Here is a 19,091-nt window from a genome sequence, read left to right as displayed (position 1 = left end):
ACGTAGGTAGGTGGGGCTTTTATGGGTTCGACTGGACCTGCACAGCTCAGTCACAGTTTGGCCTCTGGACTGCTCGGACGGATCTGTTGTTCCTCCTGTCCGTCTTCTTGGAACCTCTTGGAAGGTTGAGTTGGCCATGCCGCTCCCGCCAGGAATTTCCTGGCTGGTTGAGTTGGCTTGGCCGCTCCCACCAGGGGCTGCTTTCCCGCTATCCTTCTGGACCTGTTCCTGTCTCCCCAACCTGCCTTTTTCCCTGGTCTGATACGTGTTTGCGTTTCCCGACCGGGGCTAATGTTAGTAGTGGTTGTTGTGTAGTTATCAGGGTTTGTTCTGTTGTTTCTCTTGTTCATGGAGGGTCTCCCCCTCCCTTTCTACTTGTGTTTTGTCTGTTTGAGGGGTCTCCCCCCTCTTCTCTGGTTGTGTTTTGCTTGTTTGAGGGGTCACCCCCTCCCCTATGGTCATGTTTGAAGGGTCTCCCCCTTCTTCCCTGGATTTGTTTGAGGGGTCTCCCTCCTCTTCTGTGGGTTGGATTGGGTCACCCTTCGTAACTCTAGATCTGAGCTGGTCTACGTGCCATTTGTCTTTATTTCCTGCTGCCACGGACCGACCAATCGCAGGTAAGTATATTAATACATAACAATATCCGTGTGGACCAAACAGTCCCACTGGCCCTCCTCTTGCAACTCTTAGGCAAGATGGTATTCTGCATCTCAATTGTCCCCTGGGCATGCCTGCAAGCCAGGACCTTACAATGGTTTCTCCTGCCTTACCAAAGGTCCAGCAGGAGCAACTCAATGGCCAAGGTTCAGGTCCCACCAAAGGTACTTCAATTCTTTCATTGGTGGGTGTCTTGGGCCATAACCAGGGGATGTGCCTTCAAGGAGCCCAGACACCTGACCATCACCACAGACACCAACCTCTTTGGCTGGGGTGCCCACTTCCAGTCCCAGATGGCATAGAGGCAGTGGGGACTGGAAGACCTGGCGAACATCAACTGGCTGGAGCTCAGAGCAGCCCAGTTGGCACTCAGAGTTCCAGGACTCGATCTTGAACCATCACATCCTCATTCTGCTGGACAATATAGCCACCAAGGCCCATACACCAGGGGTGTACCCATTCCAGGTCCCTCATGTGAGAAGCCAAACAATTGGGCCTCTGGGCAGAGAAGCATCTTCTTTCCATCAGGGTGGAACACATCTCGGGGACACCAAATGTACAGGTGGATTGGCTCAGCAGAACCACAGTCAACCATTCAGAGTGGCACCTGCATCCAGACTTATTCAGGGAGCTGTCAGAATGGTTCGGGCCCTCAGTCCTGGACCTGTTTGCCACCCTGTCAAACAGCCAGCTACCCAGGTTCTACACCAGGGCAGAAGGGGTCAATGCACTCCACAGTCCGTGACCCCAAGGACTGCTGGATGCCTTTTCTCCTCTTCCCGAGACAGAATTAACCCATTCTTGGATTCTCTCTCAGCACACCAAAAAGGAGTGTATCAGGTAAGACCAATGCCCCTTTTCTCTCTATCAATGACTATTTTATAGAAACAGGTTTCTCTAGAATTGCACCAGAATGTTCCAAAGAAATTTAAACTAAATTGTTGGATTACATGCTTTCCTGAAAAGCATTTCATGCAAAGACTAGCAAAGGAAAATATAACTTGGTAGAATAGTATGACATAATGTCTGCTTTTTATCATAATCAAAACTTAAATTTTTAATGTCTAATATTTTTAGATTCCCACTTGCAAATTAAATTGGGAAAAATAATTTAACACTGAGGTAAATATATAGTTGCATAATAAAAATGATTTGTGTTGGTGTGTATACGTTGATATACACAACACATCATCAATAAAAAAACCAAACTAAAAAAGATTAAGGGAATCCTCAATTATGATGGTAATTGAGACTGGAAACCAAGCAATGCAGTCATAAAGTATAACGTCATATGATCATATTGCTTAGCCATGGCAATTCCAAAATCTCCAAAATTGCAGTCACATGACCATGGCTTGCTGAAATGTGATTATAAGCTGGGCAGAAAGAAGCTTGATCATGATCATATGACTTCAGGAATGCTAAGGAATTCTAAGGACTCTTTGCAAGCTCCCCTTATTCAGCACTGTTATAATTTTGAACAGTCATTGAAAAACTGGTCATAACCCAAAGACTACCTGGATATTTTCTTTCTACCTTCCAATCAAGTATTTTTGCCTTAAATATTTTTCCCACAAAAAACTAATTCTTAGGACTGTAAGACCAATACCATTAGCATATGTTGTATTTACAAGTATTACACCTTTAAAGAAGTCAACATGTAACATACCAGAATTCATATGGTACCTTTCTTTTGTGGATATTTTGTTTTTGGGAAAATGCAGCTGTTTAATGATCCATTTTTGATAAGATGGACAAGTGCTGAGGTTAACAAGTCGCAATACTTCACAAATGCCCTGATGAAACAAAACCAAAACAAAAAGTTGTTTTGTTGAATGGAGGTCTGTGAGGTGAATGAATGAACAAATATGATCTCAAAATGTAGGCAGCTTGTAATATCAAGAAATTTGTTCACCTAAATTATCAGAGTTTTAAAATCACTATTAAAACCAGTAATTAACAAAATGGTACAGAGTCTATATATGAGCCAAGACTCTGTATGGGGGTTTATTGACAGTCCAAGGTAAAGCAGTGGGTTACAGTAACAGAATCTTGCAAGTCTGAAAGTGACTCACCCCCATCCAACTTTATACTAAAGAGAACTAGGAAGGGTCAACTCTGAATGCTTGCTCAAATTACATTTCTCTTATCTGAGGGTTTCCTTGGCTGCTCTATCTCCTGTTCTTCAAGGTTATTTGTACATCCCATGACATTCATGGAGCTTTCTAAGAGCACCTAAATTCAGCAATGACTTACCATGGACAGGGCAGTCATTTTTTTAAAACAACATCTAATAAATATTTATGCTTAACTAAGAGCTAAAATAACTATAATAACACTATAAGTAATTGGCCTAAAGCATCTATTTTACTTTTATCCCTCTCTCCACCTCTCAAACAGCTGCAGTTTTTAAACCTTTACTTCAGGTGGTAACATTCTTGAGGTACTCAGAAGTGGAGGGAAAATACCTTCAATAACTTGGTCCTAGCTGGCTAATAAATTGTTTTGGTTTTTGCTTGTATTTGGTAACTTCTAAGAGCAGCAATATTGCTTCTTACTGAAAGGTTCAATAGAATACCACTTCTCAACTACAATATTTTTCTGCATGAAGTATTAGCTTTGCTCCACTGGCAGCAAAATGCTTGATTTAAAGGTCAGCACTGATAATAGGATATCATTGTCTGTCACACCCAAACCCAATAAAATAGTTGAGAAGGTAAAATGGTATGTATTTGTTATGTTCTGCCATCTAAGACAATCATCTCATTTTACTTAATGGTAGGACCAGTGCTCATCTCTATATTTTTCTTTCATTTTCAGACAGAAAAGGGAATTTTAAAAATTAAAGATAATTAAGGGCAAAGGGGACCAAACTGCAATCCTGGGAAAAGACTTGGAAGTTGTTCAGTTTGTATTTCATTACAAAAGTGTTTGTATGATTTGGAAGCTGTTACTCACCTGAGAATGAATTGATTAAGTCAGCATATACTCAGGGGTGGGATCCTACTGGCATAACAATCGGTTTGGTGAGCGTGTGTTGCGTGCACATGTGCAGTACTGGCAAAACAACTTTCCTGCAAGCAATCACCATCTCCTGTTGACACATGGCACTCAACTGTGCCGCGCAAAGCAACTAAGGTAAGAATAAAGGACAGCCTAGAGCCTGGGCAGGTGGGTGGGCCCAACCAAAGAAAAGAAGATCTTCAGAGATAACTGGTACGGTGTCAGCTGCTCTTCGGAGCTACCGGTTCTATAGAACTGGGCCGAACCAGTAGAATCTCACCCCTACATATACTTGCTTTTGACTAAAATGATTGTTTTGGAATAAAAGGTATACAGTACTACAATTATATGTATCACAGAAACATTATCTTAGAAGAGACCTACTGTGCTCATGAAGTAGTAAGGCTAAAGTATTTCTTATAAAACAACATTCATAATATCTAGAGTATTTTAATTGTTGATTTTTTTTCAAGTACGGATTTAAACATAGATATTGGCTCAGCTGAGCAAAAGGTTTTGGTGAATGAAATTTGGCTCAGGCCCAAAACTATTTGGACAGCAGAAATGGCTGAATAATGTGGGGTGAACACTGGAGATCTAGTTCTTCAAATTCTGGCACTGTTTCTTGCCCTGAGATAGTGATTTGGTGGGAGCATGGTGGCTCACATAGTTAAGACACTGCATTGGAAGTTAGCAAGCCCTCTTTCGAGACCTGAGTGCCGCTGCATGGTGAGATAAGCTCCCATCATTCACTCCAGCTCCTTTCGTATACTGATAATTTACATACATAAACCAGATTCTTAGTTTTGCAAGCAACCACCTTATTACACACAAGAGGAGCTGCATCGAGGCCCTCTTCAGAAGAGCCAAGACTCACTGAAGCACCAAGTAGCTGAGAAAAGCAGAGAGAAACACCTTTCCAATGTCTCCCTTTGCAATAGCTATCCCAAAAACTTCATACTCCAATGCATATCATAACTCCTATGCACCACTCAGCCAACTGCAACATGGAAACAAGTCCCATCAAAGAAATATCAGAAATGGCTGTCAAGATTCTACAACTCCTGGGAATAATAGTGTCTCACAAACCCACGTCCATGCTCTGACAATAGCTATCTAAGATCAAAAACAAAATACAGAAGGAAGACATCAGCAACATAATATACAAAATCAGTTGTAACAATTGTAACCAGTTCAATGTCCAGCTAAAAAAAGGATTCATCAACATTGGCTAGAGGCTGAGTAACATGACCAAAAATCACTGATCTCGACTTATATCGACACTGAACACCAGTGAGACTGGAGCGGAATGAAAATAATTGGCCATGCCAACACTCGCCATGCACACCAATTTGCCAAAGTCTGGCATTCTACAAATGCTTCAATCTATGAACATATGGATTTTATTTATTTATTTGTCAATAGCTTACAAGATAATAAACATAAGAATAAACACAGGAAATGGGTACAAATAATTGGGGACAATAGGACAGGGACGGTAGGCACAGTTGTGCACTTATGCACGTCCCTTACATACCTCTTAGAAAGAGGGTGAGGTCAATAGTGGTTAGTTTAAGGGAAAAGGAGTGTAGGTTTGGGGATGTGACAACAGAGTCAGGTAATGTGTTCCAGGCATTGATCACTCTGTTGCTGAAGTCGTACTTTCTGCAATCAAGTTTGGAGTGGTGTACATTAAGTTTATATCTATTGTGTGCTCTTGTATTGTTGCAGTTGAAGGTGAGAAAGTCATTGATTGGTAGTACATTAAAGCAGATTATTTTATTAACTATGCTTAAGTCAAACCATAGGCGGCGTAGTTCTAGATTGTCCAAATTCAAATTTTGGAACCAGCATATAAACCTATAAGAAACTAGACCAGTGGTTCCCAAAGTGGGCGATACTGCCCCCTGGGGGAGGTGGGATGACTTAGGGGGGCGCTAAGAGGCAAGGGGGCAGCAGAGGAGTGCTGGAGGTGGGCCACTTGCAAGGCGCAATTCAAGGGTGGGATTCTACTGGTTCATTACCATTCCCGGTAGTTTGGAGAACCAGTAAAACGGGCCCCAGGCTGGCCCCACTCCTTTCCCCCAATTCCTCAATTCCCTGCCCAGTCAGTCCTTATTGGGCATGCATGACGTTGCGTGGAATCACTGAGGGCCACAATGGCACATTGGAGAAGCGGAGCAAGCAAAGCTGGAGGTCAGTAATTTTCTCTGCAAATACTCCAGATGCTGTGTCTTTTTTTCGGTGCAGCTGGACTCTAGGCGCACCAAAAAAAACATGTGATGGCTGGAGGATTTTTGCAGTGAAAATTACGACCTCCAGCTTCGCTCTGCTTCTCCAATGTGCCACCGCGGCTGCATTCTAGGCACCAGCTATGCAGGCTCACCCCATTGACTGCTGCACCACTCCGCTCGGACTTGCTTGGGCAAGTCCCTCCGGTGCAACAGGCCCAATGGGGTGGACCTGTGGGGCCGGTGCCTAGAATGCAGCCGCAGCGGCACGTTGGAGAAGCAGAGCAAAGCCAGAGGTTGGTAATTTTCACTGCAAAAAACCTTCAGCCGCTGAATGTTTTTTTCGGTGCACCTGCAGTCCAGCCGCACTGAAAAAAACACGCGGCTGCTACAGGCATTTGTGACAAGGGCAATTACAATGGCTCAGCCCTGGCTTGCCTTCCCTGGCAGCCAGCCGCAGGAGGAAGAGAAAGTCACACCTGTGGGATGACGAAAGACAACGAAAGAGACAGTTGTGGGGGAAGGAACGGGGAGATTAAAGGCTGGGGCCTCTGAAAAGGGAAACGGGGTGATGCAGGATTAGCCCAGACCTTTGACAGATTACCATGCCTGCCTGGGCAGAAAATAGGTAGATAGGTTAGGGAAGGGATAGAGGGTGAGGGAAAGAGAGAGAGGGAAAGAGAGAGAAAGAGAGAAGGAACAGACAAGAAAGTAAAGAAAGAAAAAGGGAGACAGAAAGGAAGAGGAAGGAAAAAAGGGATAGACAAGGTGGGATGGAAGGAAGGGATAGAAAGAGAGAGGGGGAAAGAGAGAGGGGGAGAGAGAGAGAGAAAAGAAAGAGAGAGGGAAAGAGAGAAAGGGAGGGAAAAAGAGAAGGAACAGACAAAAAGTAAAGAAAGGAAAAAGGAGACAGAAAGGAAGGAAGCAAAGGGATAGACAAAGAAAGGGGGGTGGAAAGGAGGGAGAGAAAGAAAGAGAGAGAGAGAGAGAAAGAGAGAGGGAAAGAGAGAAAAAGAGGGAGGAAAAAGAATGCGATATGGAGGGAGGGAGAGAGAGAAAAAGAGGGAGAGAGAGAAGGAAGAAAGAAAAGAAAGAGAAAAGGGAAAGAAAAAGGGAGAGAGAAAGGAAGAAAAGGGATAGACAAAGAAAGAGAGGGATAGAAGGAAGGGACAGAAAGAAAAAGAAAGAAGGAAGGAAGGAAGGAGAAAGGTCCAACTACCTGCTCCAGCAGGGTTAGAAGTGTGTGTGCGTGTGTGTGTGTGCGCACATGACTGTCAAAACTCCAAAAACAGGCCAAGTAGCTTTGGGGAGGTCAGTCATAAATTAGAACAGTTGCTAAGCAACCAGCCATTAAGCGAGGACCACTTGTATTTTGTTTGCCAGTCACATGGCCACCTGGCCACGCCCACCCAATCACATGGTCACCAAACCACACCCACCTGGTCATATGACCAAGCCATACCCACAAATTAGGCCATGCCCACAGAATTGGTTGTTAAGAAATTTGAATCCCACCCCTGGGTGGGGGGCACTGAGGATGACTTTGTAGCACCAAGGGGGCGGTGGATTGAAACCGTTTGGGAATCACTACACCATCAGAACGACCAATCAATGACAGAGCTGACCACCCCCTTAACAGTTGACTTTCACACCACGCGACCAACCAGTTACATGACCAACTGACCAAATGTCAGCCTTCAAGATCTTCTTCCTTTGCTTTGCTTCTTTCTGGCAGTCATGAGTAATGGGGGGAGGAAGGGGGACAAGTATGGGAAGTGTTACTAATATTGTATGAACTGAGGAGGGTTTCTATTTCCATTCATCCCCTTCCTTAATTTGAACCTGGTAGTGCGCTTCTCTCAAGTCGAGCTTCGTAAAAATCTTCCCCTTGGCCAGGTGGGCCAGCATGTCCTTCATCAGGGCGAGGGGGTACACATTTTCCATGGAAATGGCATTCAGGTTTCTGTAATCAACACATAAGCGAAGGGAGCCATCTTTCTTTTCACGGAACAATACTGGGGCCACTATCCGGGGTCCAGTGGGCTGGATGAAACCACGTTCCAAATTTTTATCGATAAATGACCACAGCTCTTCTAATTCCCGCGGTGTCATCGAGTACAGCTTCGGTTTTGGGAGTTTCACCCCAGGTAAAATTTCAATACCACAACCTGTTGAACGATGAGGGGGAAGTTCATCTGAGGCCTTCTCACTGAATACTTCCTTTAAGTCCCAATATTCCTCTGGAATTTACTCCTCCCCCTTCAGTTCCTCGGTACCTGTGGAAGCTAAGTCAATAGGATTCTGGAGTTTTGGTTGAGATCGCCCCTCCCCTTCTGGGCGCTGGTCGGTACGTATACGCAATGACCCTCTTCTCCAATTGACATGGGGGTTCCATTTCCGGAGCCAGGGAAATCCCAGTATTAGCGGCTGTTCCATCCCAGGGGCCACAATAAAACACAGTCTCTCTATGCTTCCCGATTGTCATTTCCATGGGTTCCGTTATGAAACGTGCAGGCCCGCCCCCCGCCACTGATCCATCCAATTGGCAAAAGACTATGGGCGTTTTTAAAGTTTTTAGTCTTTGGATGAATGGATAACACAACTCCAGCTTAATTGGCCAGTCGCTCGTAAAGCATTGCATGATGCATATCAGGCCCATAAGAAATTTGCAGACAAAAAGAGGACTCCACAAAAACCATATCAAGTGGGCGATAAAGTCTTTTTGTCCACCAGATATCTACACACCACTCAAAAGTCAAAGAAGCTTGGTCCTAAGTATGTTGGTCCTTTCTCGATTGAACAAATTGTAAACCCTGTGACGGTCCAATTGAAATTACCTAAAAGCCTTCGACGAATTCACCCGGTTTTCCATGTTAGTTTGTTAAAACCTGAACATACTTCCGATCTGAGACTGACCCAGACCGACCCTCCTGTAACATTGCTTATTGACGGCAAACAACATTTTGAAGTTAAAGAAATTCTAGACTCTCAAAGATGGAGGGGTCAGCTCCAATATTTGGTTGCTTGGAAGCATTTCCCTTCTTCCCAGGCTGAGTGGGTCAATGAAAAAGATGTTAGAGCCCCTAAGCTTGTCAGAGCATTTCGTTCTAATTATCCTGATAAACCCTAGATACGTGTCTCTTTTATGTTAACTGGTTATTAATTCGTGCCTTTTATATTTCCCTCTTTTATAGGACTAACGTCTTTTTTCTAGGAGGGCCGAATGTCAGCCTTCAAGATCTTCTTCCTTTGCTTTGCTTCTTTCTGGCTGTCATGAGTAACGGGGGGAGGAAGGGGGACAAGTATGGGAAGTGTTACTAAGTAATAGTGTATGAACTGAGGAGGGTTTCTATTTCTTGCTTAGCTTTCTCTTCTCTGCGCAGCTGCAAACCCTTATCAGAGTATGCCACGGTCAACTAATCATCACCACCTGAAGCTGTCCACATGATGAGGTTCACAACTTTTAATTGGAAGAACCATTTGAACTATTGGGGGTGGGAACATTTCCGTCCCTTGATATATGTGATGTACGTGCCTATTTCCTCAGATTCAGAATTGTCTTGTTGCTACCACTTGACTTCCAGTAAAATATATCTTTTCTCTAATTACAAGAGTCTAAGTTTTTCTTTCTTGGATTTTAAATGGAGCACCAGCTGACATTATTCCACCACACAAAGACCTATTTAAGTTGAAGAGAAATGAAACAAGACACTTCAAAGTCCCACTGATGATGTTACCTAGCCTGGTAATGAAATGTTCATGAGCTAAACAGCAAGCTCGGAGTGCAAACCATAACCAAAATCCTTTCCATCTTTAGTACAAGGTTGTAGTATCTGTCCATGTCCAGATTACAAAGAACATCTGTCCTTCACAGATGTTTATTGAGGTCAGAACCTGTTGATTGACAAGAACCCATTCAACAGGGTTGATTAAATCAGATGCCCAAAAGGGCCTTTCAGAGAATTGCCATGTATTTATTTCCAATATAGAGGGAAACAGGTCACTTAGAACAAGTGTGAAAAAAAAGACATGGATTTCCATAAATATTACATTTGCTATGAGAAAGAAGAAAATAGACATACTAGCATAAGAATTGATACCTTTTGCCTGCTAATTCTACTGTCCACGTGTTAATTGTTAAAGAGAAAAATCATTTAAATTCTGGATATTCTATCCCATAGATATTTTCCTTTAAATCAGGTATGGACTGGGGAGTGTCTTAATCAGAGGACATTTTCAGACAAAGGACAATCTTCACGTATCATGTTCGGCTGTAGAGTTCTTCCTCAACAGCATAATCCCACTGCTGCAGACTACAAGCTAAGTATAAATGTATAGGCCAGGGGTGTCAAACTCGCAGCCTGCAGGCCAGAGGCGTCACATGCTAGCCACGCCCACCCCCAGTTTAGCGAAGGTGGGAAAAGTTGCTATATGTCATGTGACGACAATGTGTTATTGCGAGTTTGACACCCCTTATATAGGCTGAGGCTGGTGAGGTGAAATCAAAGGTTCTCAGGCTAAAACAGGCTATTATGCAAAGATATCTCAACCATTCCTAACATCATCAAGGGACCTTCCAAGCTAATTTGGAAGTTTGGAAGAAGCCAAGTCATAGATGTGTACAGAGGAATGCAGGTGAATGGTGGCATAGGAGTCAAGACATCATCCTTTATGAAACATAGGTGGAGGTACAACTTATGTATTTAGTCCAACATGGTACAAGTAATGCAAATTACATAATTCTGTTATTTGTGTGATGATATTATGACATGTATGTCATCATTTTAACATCATGGTGGCCAAAAATAGATACCAATGATCCAGGGACCACCGGTAGTCTGTACTAATGGATTCCCTTGGTTTGGCATAGACCTATTTTTAATGGATACTTCTCAAGAGACTGCAAAACTTTACTAGATTTTGGTGTTCCATATACAACATCACTGAAATACCCTGAATGTTGCATAGATCATAGGTTCATAGATTTTGAGTTAGGGACTGCTGACTTGATGCAGTGTGCAAATCCACCCATTTTTGAATTTGTAGATTAAAAAACACTGTAACTAGTAGAAAGAAAATGGTGCAAGCTTTACTATAAAACATGAAACTAAAGTAAATCTCACCTTGGTAATAAATACCATACTGTGGGTTTCTGCAAGGTCAGTGGTAATCACCTGTCCACAATAGAATCTCTCAACTTTGCAGTAATTAGCTATTTTATCTATTGAAGAATCAGGCAGTGTTTGAAAAAGATCTATAGCCCTGAAAATAGAAAAAAAAAAGTGGCTATTCTCATCAACTGTGTAACTACAAATTGAAATTTTTTTGGCTAACTACAGATCAAAGCATTCAGTTATGGTTCAGAGATATTCACCTCTAAATTCATGTTTATTCCACTATGTAAGGAATTTCATTAAAGATAAAGGAGAACACAGGCAAAGAAACCCAATAATCACTTGTTTCTAAGTCTAGCACCTGAAACAGACTTGTTATTTTGTTGGCTTGATGCAGCTCAACAGACAACCCACCATTTAATTTCTCTGAAATATCCTATGTATATATGTGCATACTGTCTGTATTCTGGAAAAATGAAAATGATGAAGTGTGGAACAGATGCTTAAGCTCTAAATAATATATATCACTGGTGCTGCTACTGTTTCCTCTTGTTCCCAAGTTAACAGCAACAACAAGTGACAAAGAGGAGGAGGGGGAGAGAAATGGAACCCAGGAAGAAGAAAAATTCAAATAGTTTCTGCCAGGTTTCTGTAGGGACCCCTGGAGATGACTTTGAAGAAACCATCCAGCAAGTGTTAAGAAAACAACAGATGCAGAAGTAGCTTGTGTTAAGCTCTCAAGACAAGACGAGACCCAGGCTGGCCTACCTTTGACTCTGGAGCATAAAAGAGATAGCAGGGAAAACATAGGCAAGTTTCTGCTACTAGCACCTATCTCAATAAAGCAGAATTCTGGCCTTGTCTGTGGGATCCATTCTCTGATCTGGTCCACCTATAGGGCTGAAAACAATTTTTCTCCAAGGTTTTGGAAATTGTGTTTCCTGACAATTTCAAATCAGCAATGTTTGATTTATTTATTTATTTTTATTTATTTATTTGATTTGCCAATTGTTTACAAGATAATAAGTATAAGTGTATACATAGTTGTGAATACATGAAATGGGTACATATAAGAAAAATAAAAGAATAAGAGAAACAATAGGACAGGGACGGTAGGCACGTTGGTGTGCTTATGCACGCCCCCTACAGACCTCTTAGGAAAGGGGTGAGGTCAATAGTAGACAGTCTAAGGTTAAAGTTTTTGGGGTTTGGGGAAGAAACTACAGAGTCGGGTAGAGTATTCCAGACATTGACCACTCTATTGCTGAAGTCGTATTTCCTGCAATCAAGTTTGGTGCGGTTAACTTTGAGTTTGTATCTATTGTGTGCGGTTAACTTTGAGTTTGTATCTATTGTGTGTATCTTGTGTTGTTATGGTTGAAGCTGAAGTATTCATTGACAGGTAGGACATTGCAATGTATGATTTTATATACCATGCTTAAATCAGACCGAAGATGGCGTAATTCAAGGTTTTCTAGTTCTAGAATTTCAAGTCTGGTGGCATAAGGTATTCTACAACGAGTAGAGGAGTGGAGAACTCTTCTTGTGAAATATTTCTGGACTTTCTCAATTGTGCTAATATCAGATATGTAATGTGGGTTCCAGACTGATGAACTGTATTCGAGTATTGGTCTAGCAAATGTTTTGTATGCTCTGGTTAGTAGTGTGATATTACCAGAGAAAAAGCTACGTAGGATTAGGTTAACAACTCTTAATGCCTTTTTGGCTATGTAGTTGCAGTGGGCTCTAGCACTTAGATCATTAGAGGTGAGTATTCCAAGGTCCTTTACCAGAGCTTGGGTCATCAACAAGATCTTGACTATTCAGCTTGTATTTTATTTTCTGATTTTTTTTGCCAATATGTAAGACAGAGCATTTATTTGTTGAGATTTGAAGTTGCCATTTGTTTGACCATTCTGATACATAGTCAAGATCTTTTTGTAGGGTAGCAGTATTGTCTGTGGTATTGAACAGCTTTACATCATCAGCGAAAAGAACGCAATTGCTCTTAATATGATCACAGAGGTCATTTATGTAGAGTATGAAGAGAGTTGGTCCTAGAACACTGCCTTGGGGGACACCACTATTGACAGGTACAGAATTTGATAGGACGCTCCCAATTTTGACCATTTGTTGTCTGTTTGCCAGGAATGCTTCTATCCAGTTATGCAGTTGTCCAGAGATACCATAGGATTTTATTTTTAGGAGTAGTTTGTCGTGTACCACTTCTGCTTTACAGAAGTCTATGTAGATTGCGTCTATTGCTTTGCCCTGGTCGAGTTGTGTCGTCCATATGTTTTTGCAGTGTAAGAGTTGCAGATTACAGGATAGTTTTTTTCTGAAACCAAATTGTTTATTGGAGAGTAGGTTGTTTGTCTCTAAGTGGAGGATGATGGATTGGTTAATAATTGATTCCATGACTTTACAGGTGACGCAGCATAAGGAGATTGGTCTGTAATTTTCAACTAGGCTTGGGTCTCCCTTTTTGAAGATGGGGATGACTGTGGCTTGTGACCATAGGTTAGGCAAGGAGCTGGTCCTGAAAGATTTTTCAAAGATTATGCTTAGAGGTTTGGCTATGGCAGTGGATAGCTTTTTTAAGAAGTAGGCACATATTCCATCCGGTCCAATAGATAGAGATGGTTTTAGATTGCGTAGTGCTTTTTCAACATGGTCTTCTGTAAAATCGATATGTATTAGATCATTGTTGTTATCTGTGGTACGGCTAGGAAATACTGGGCATGATCCATTGCTGTTTACAAATACTGAGCCGAAGAATATGTTAAAGAGGTTGGCTTTAATGGTGTCGTCGTTGCAGTCTTTACCATCAGGTCCTATCAAGGGTGGAATGGACCTTGAGTCTTTTAGTTTGTTGTTTACAAAATTGTAAAAAGCACGGGTGGAATTGGTGCTTAGAAGGTTTTCCTCTTGTTTAATGTGATAATTGGTGCATTCGGTCTTTATCTGGTGGCATAAATTTTTGTATCGGCTTTTGAAATTGGCAACGTGACCAGATTTGTTTTTCCGCCAGAGTGATCTCTTTTTGGATTGAAGTTTCCTTATTGTTATGCAAAAGCTACAGGCAAGGTAAAGGGAAGGTCTAAAAGGCCCTGGAGCTAAATTTCAGGTGTATTCCTACCTCTGCGAAGAAGCCGTGAACTGTGAAGGGTAGCTTGCAATAACCTAAAATGCTTTCGCCCAAATGGGCAGAAATGCTTGAGACAATATAATTGGGGAGTGTGTACTGCAGAAGGTAAGATTCAGAGAGGGTGAAGCTTCTGCCTTCCAGAAGTGGCTGCCTGGATGTTCTGGGGATAGGCAATGATGTAGCTGAGTTGATAAATATACCAAAGCAATTTGCTTCAGGCAATTTGATAAGGAAGATATCATGAAAGCACAAATGGATGTCTGCTGCTGCAAAAGTCCCCTCTCAAGGCCCCTCTTTTATGAGAATCCTGAACAAAAAATAGAGATCAGCAATATGGACAATCTCTGTAATGCTGCTTTATTAATGAAAAAAAATAGTGAATGCTTAACAACCTGATTCTTTTTCCACCCATTAATAAAATGGAATGAGCCAAAAAGAAATGATAAAATAAAGGTAGAATAATTAAAGGGAAATATTATAAAAGGCTGGGTCAGAAAGAGCTGAATGTTTAACTCTCTGTAAATGGGAAAAATAAGGATAAAAACCCCTAGCTGTTAGATCGGGTAGATCGGTCCCCATAGAGACGCGAGACCAAAAGTGAACATTCAGCTCTTTATTCAGTATACAGTTCTGTACAAGACCTGCGCTTTGCGGCAGCCCTTCATAGAGGAGCTGTTCGCGGCACGGCGGCCAATGACAGGGCTTTGAATCTCCCGTGATCGGTTTGACCAATCGCGGTAGATTCTTAGCGCGCCAATCACGGCTGTGTAGTTGTCCAATCAGGTTGCGGTCCGTGTGGACCAATCAAGATTCAGGGTTTGGAGTATGCTAATACAGAACACTAGCTGTAAATTCTGATGCAGTGTAATAATAGCTTATTTTTGTAAATATAAGCCCAAATCATCCTAAATGTATCCTCAGCTAGATAAAGGCCTATTTATTACAGGTCATGGCCATAATCATTGGGTCTAATTTATCACATTGATCCAGTGAAACTTGATAGATGCATGTTTTCTGAATTCCCAGCCTGAGAGAGAGTAATTGGCCCAAATCATCCAGCTGGCTTCATGCCTAAGGGAGAAGCGGAACTATGATCCTTCCACTCAGTTCACACTTTAACAGCCAAAGTACAATAACTGTCAGGTGGACAGGCAGGTTATTTTATTTGTTTATTAAACAAGTTTGTTTAGGTTTCCAACTCACACACACTGACTCTGGCAGGCATACAACATTAAAAATCTACAGTTAAAAATCCACAATCTATACCTCCACTTTATCCCATGGAAGCATCAACAAACAAGCCACTTGATTGGCTCCAAATGGGGTCCCTAAACCTGCTGGCAAAACCATGTTTTCAAAGCCTTGTGAAAAAGCAACAAGATAGGGGCTAATATTATCTCTATAGCAGATGTGTCAAACTCAATCCCAGTACGGCCATTATCAGGATTTTATTTGCCCTTGCGGGGCTGGGATGGGGCATGGCCTGGTCATTGTGGCTGACTGGGTGGGCATAATCACCCACCCAGTGGGTTCAGTGTTGACGCGGCACAGGCCAGTCCCTCACTGTCTTCAGGATGGCCCTTTTTCTAGGTCCCACCAGATGTAGTTCCTTGATTGTTGGGACCTGCAAGATACTCTGCCTTCCTATTCTCATGGGCTGGGTTGATGTAATTTGGGAGAGGTGGCCCATCAAATAACCTGGCCGCAGACAATGCAGAGTTTTAAAACTGATAACTAGCACTTTGAATTGCACTCAGAGCAGGGGTGGGATTCAATTTTTTTTACTACCTGTTCTATGAGCATGGTTTGGTGGACGTGGCAGGGGAAGGATACTGTAAAATCTCCAGTCAGAGGTGGTATTTGCTGGTTCTCTGAACTACTCAAAATTTCTGCTCCCAGTTCTCCAGAACTGGTCAGAGCCTGCTGAATACCTCCTCTGACCCAGAGGCAAATTGGCAATCGGTGGTTTCTGCAAAAGAATTGACACTTATGCAAATTTGGACATGCACAAAACCATGACAGTGGCTGCATTTTGATCCAACTCCCAAAAACCATTTCACAAGGATACCATGGTCAATGGTATCAAAAGCTGCTGTGAGATTAAAATGCTTGGTGTCTTATTGAAAAAGAAACACTCCTTATCTACGGAGTTCTTTCTATAAAGGCTGATTCATTGAACCAAAGCCAAAACTATAGAAACAATGGACAAGAGCGATATAAGGAATACCTCAAATAGTCATAGCGAACTTTGAATTCCCGTTGAAGTTCCTTATCTAGTTTATAGGCGAAAAAATCCTTTTTATCCACCACCAGCAATTCCGTTTCCTCCATACAGACAACAGTGGCGATTCTTTTTGTTTTTTGCAAAAGGGCAATTTCCTGTTAATAAGCAAGAGATAAAGGAGAGCGAATATTGTCATGGTTTATTTGTCTTCTTTTCCTACTATATACTTGATCCTTTTCCTTTTATTTAACTTCTCTCTTATCCTCCTCACTGGTCTACCCCTCCCTTCGTATTTCCTAAACAAAAGCTCTTCCCAGCTTTGCCTTCCCTTTTTCCAGACAGCAGAGTAAATCTATCAATAGAAGCCTTCCTGAAACCACCATCATTTTTATTCTGTAATACCTGAGTCTATTTGGAATTCTACAATACTTTAGGGAATACAGATGATCCAGGATGATGGAGCTGGCTTCATAGTATGCCACCTTGATTTTGAAATGTAGTAAAAATCATTTTTGTGGCAAGGATTTTATGGCCCTGGACACTTTACATTGTCCTATCTTTGTATTCAACAAGATTTTCCGATTATCAATATCCTTGAAAGTTACCTAACTTGGCGATGTTACCTGCTGGATTCTGAAGCTGAAACTTCCCAATGCTTGCGAAGAGCAACATCTTCAATTGGAAAAGCAATAGTATAATTTTTATATATTGAGAATGCTTAGAAGCATAAAATTTATCAAAGTTTGAAACTTATATTGATATTTCTTTTGTGGAAAAAAAGTGTGCATGTATGTGTTTCTATTATGGAGAGAACCATTTTCTTTGCTAATACTGAAAAGTTGAAAACCACAGTTGCAGATCACACTCACACCAAAAGAAGCACCCCTCTGAATTGTAGTTGGAGCTGTTTCCACAAAGGCACTGCTACCATCATCATCATCTGTGATAGCGACTGTACCATAATAAATGAAGTAAAAGGCAGTTGCTTCATGCCCTTTTTTAATGACCACTCTTCTGCGGCCAAATCTGGAAAACAGATAATCAAAAATGGCAAAAATGAACCTGAACAAGACTTAAAGTGCTAGCAACAGTTCGCTAGCCTTCCTCAATCTGATGCCCTTTCAAGTGTGGGTTTATTTATTTATTTATTTTTCAAATTTATATATAGTAGCTGCCCACATCACCAAAGAAGGGATTCCGGGGTAGATTAACAGTAGAGTTTCAAGAATTTCAGGCCACAAAAGCTAAAAGTTGCTTTTTCTTTGCTTCAAGGTTTCTTTATAGGTTCAGTGACACTGTAGATATACAGGGGATATCTGTATTACAGATTTATCAGCTGTGCAGTCACATTCCTCACAATTTCACACACACATTAAGGGTACCTTCACAAACACTTCCTCTGACTTGAGATATGTCATTATCTGCCAGCACTGTCTCTCTTTAATGGAAGGTGGGAATGATCTCGGAAGACAGGAGGAAGAGATGCAGCCGAGACAATAGTCTGATAAGTGAAATTTGAGTCTGAAGGACAGGTAGTGAAAGTGTCTCAGAAGAACCCTGTCTAATTTTGGACTGAATAAAGGTGAGGGATGGGATGCAATTTTCAGACTGGTAAGATTCCGTTACTATAACCTTTCAATAAAGATAGAGATAGTACTCCTGATTAGGCTTCTTGTCTGGATTACCACACAAGGCTAACACCCTCTGGAGTCAAGTAGTAAACCGTGGGGCAAACTTTCTGTAGAAGAACGCACACGTTTGACATCTGGACTCAAGACAAGGGGCATAGTAATAACTGCCAATATACTCTATAACAGACCATAAAACAGCTATTCTGGAGCAAAGAAACTTCACAAGCACAATTGAATAAAAGACTGCTAAAAAGTTGACTCAGCCTTCCAACCTTCTGAGGTCAGTAAAATGAGGACCCAGATTGTTGGGGACAATATGCTGACTCTGCAAACTGCTCAGAGAGGACTGTAAAGCACTTGAAGCAGTATATATGTCTAAGTGCTATTGCTATCACATATATTAATCTCAAAACAACTCAACAAACACAATGGGTTTTTAACATAATTCAAATTTTAATGTATAAGGAACCTGTAATTTGTGTCTGCATAACTACCAATTTATAACTTCTGCTTTTTCCCTTGCCACCTCATTCCAGTTTAAATCCTACTTCAGTTTAGCCACTTCATGTATCCAATGAAGAAGCTTATGACTATTTAAAACAACATGTGAGTCTGAGAAGATGCTACCAGACATCTGGTTTTTCATAGACTGGATATGGGACATGTAATTTTCAGTTGGACACTGAAATAATGCATAGCTTATATTCTTCTGCCTTTCTATATCCAACAGATTTATTTTGTTTGCTATTTCTTGTGTAGTATGCCACTGCTATATTTTTTGAAACATGAGAGAGTGCATTCCTTTAACAGGCATCTTCTTTTTTGTGTCTGAATAAGCATCATTCTCAAAGAACAATTAAGATCATTATCTGTTCTTTTCTTCTTTATTAATGTCAAATTAAAGCAAAAAGAATAAGATCTTGTGACCACTTGACTGAAAACATAATCAGTTTTGGATGTCTTTAAAAAGTGGGGAATAAGAGACAATCTAGACCAGGGGTATCAAACACAAAGCCTGCGGGCCACATCTGGCCTGCAATATGGTCGGATCTGGCCCTCAGGGACGTCCTGGAAAATGTAAGG

At 41.5% G+C, this 19,091-nt stretch overlaps 1 protein-coding gene and 1 long non-coding RNA gene across 2 annotated transcripts in view; one reads left to right on the top strand and one right to left on the bottom strand.

Annotated features, from left to right (window-relative positions):
- Positions 1-19,091, top strand: part of LOC148133098 (uncharacterized) — a 704,593-nt gene that overhangs the window by 195,994 nt on the left and 489,508 nt on the right. The window lies entirely within an intron of this gene.
- LOC113421086 (cyclic nucleotide-binding domain-containing protein 2) overlaps positions 1-19,091 on the bottom strand; it is a 102,225-nt gene that overhangs the window by 37,278 nt on the left and 45,856 nt on the right. Inside the window, exons 6-9 of the mRNA XM_087950142.1 lie at positions 17,247-17,403; positions 16,381-16,532; positions 11,015-11,153; positions 2,327-2,453 (exon numbers count right to left, since the gene is read on the bottom strand). Of these exons, the coding sequence (XP_087806268.1) occupies positions 2,327-2,453; positions 11,015-11,153; positions 16,381-16,532; positions 17,247-17,403 (575 nt within the window). The remainder of the gene's footprint in view (positions 1-2,326; positions 2,454-11,014; positions 11,154-16,380; positions 16,533-17,246; positions 17,404-19,091) is intronic.

Source organism: Notechis scutatus, chromosome 1 (assembly GCF_049901735.1).
Source record: "Notechis scutatus isolate UNSWTSFEM ecotype Mainland chromosome 1, rNotScu1.2, whole genome shotgun sequence".
NCBI lineage: Eukaryota > Metazoa > Chordata > Lepidosauria > Squamata > Elapidae > Notechis > Notechis scutatus.
Note: the sequence above shows the minus strand (reverse complement) of the source record. Positions and strands in the feature narration are given on the sequence as shown.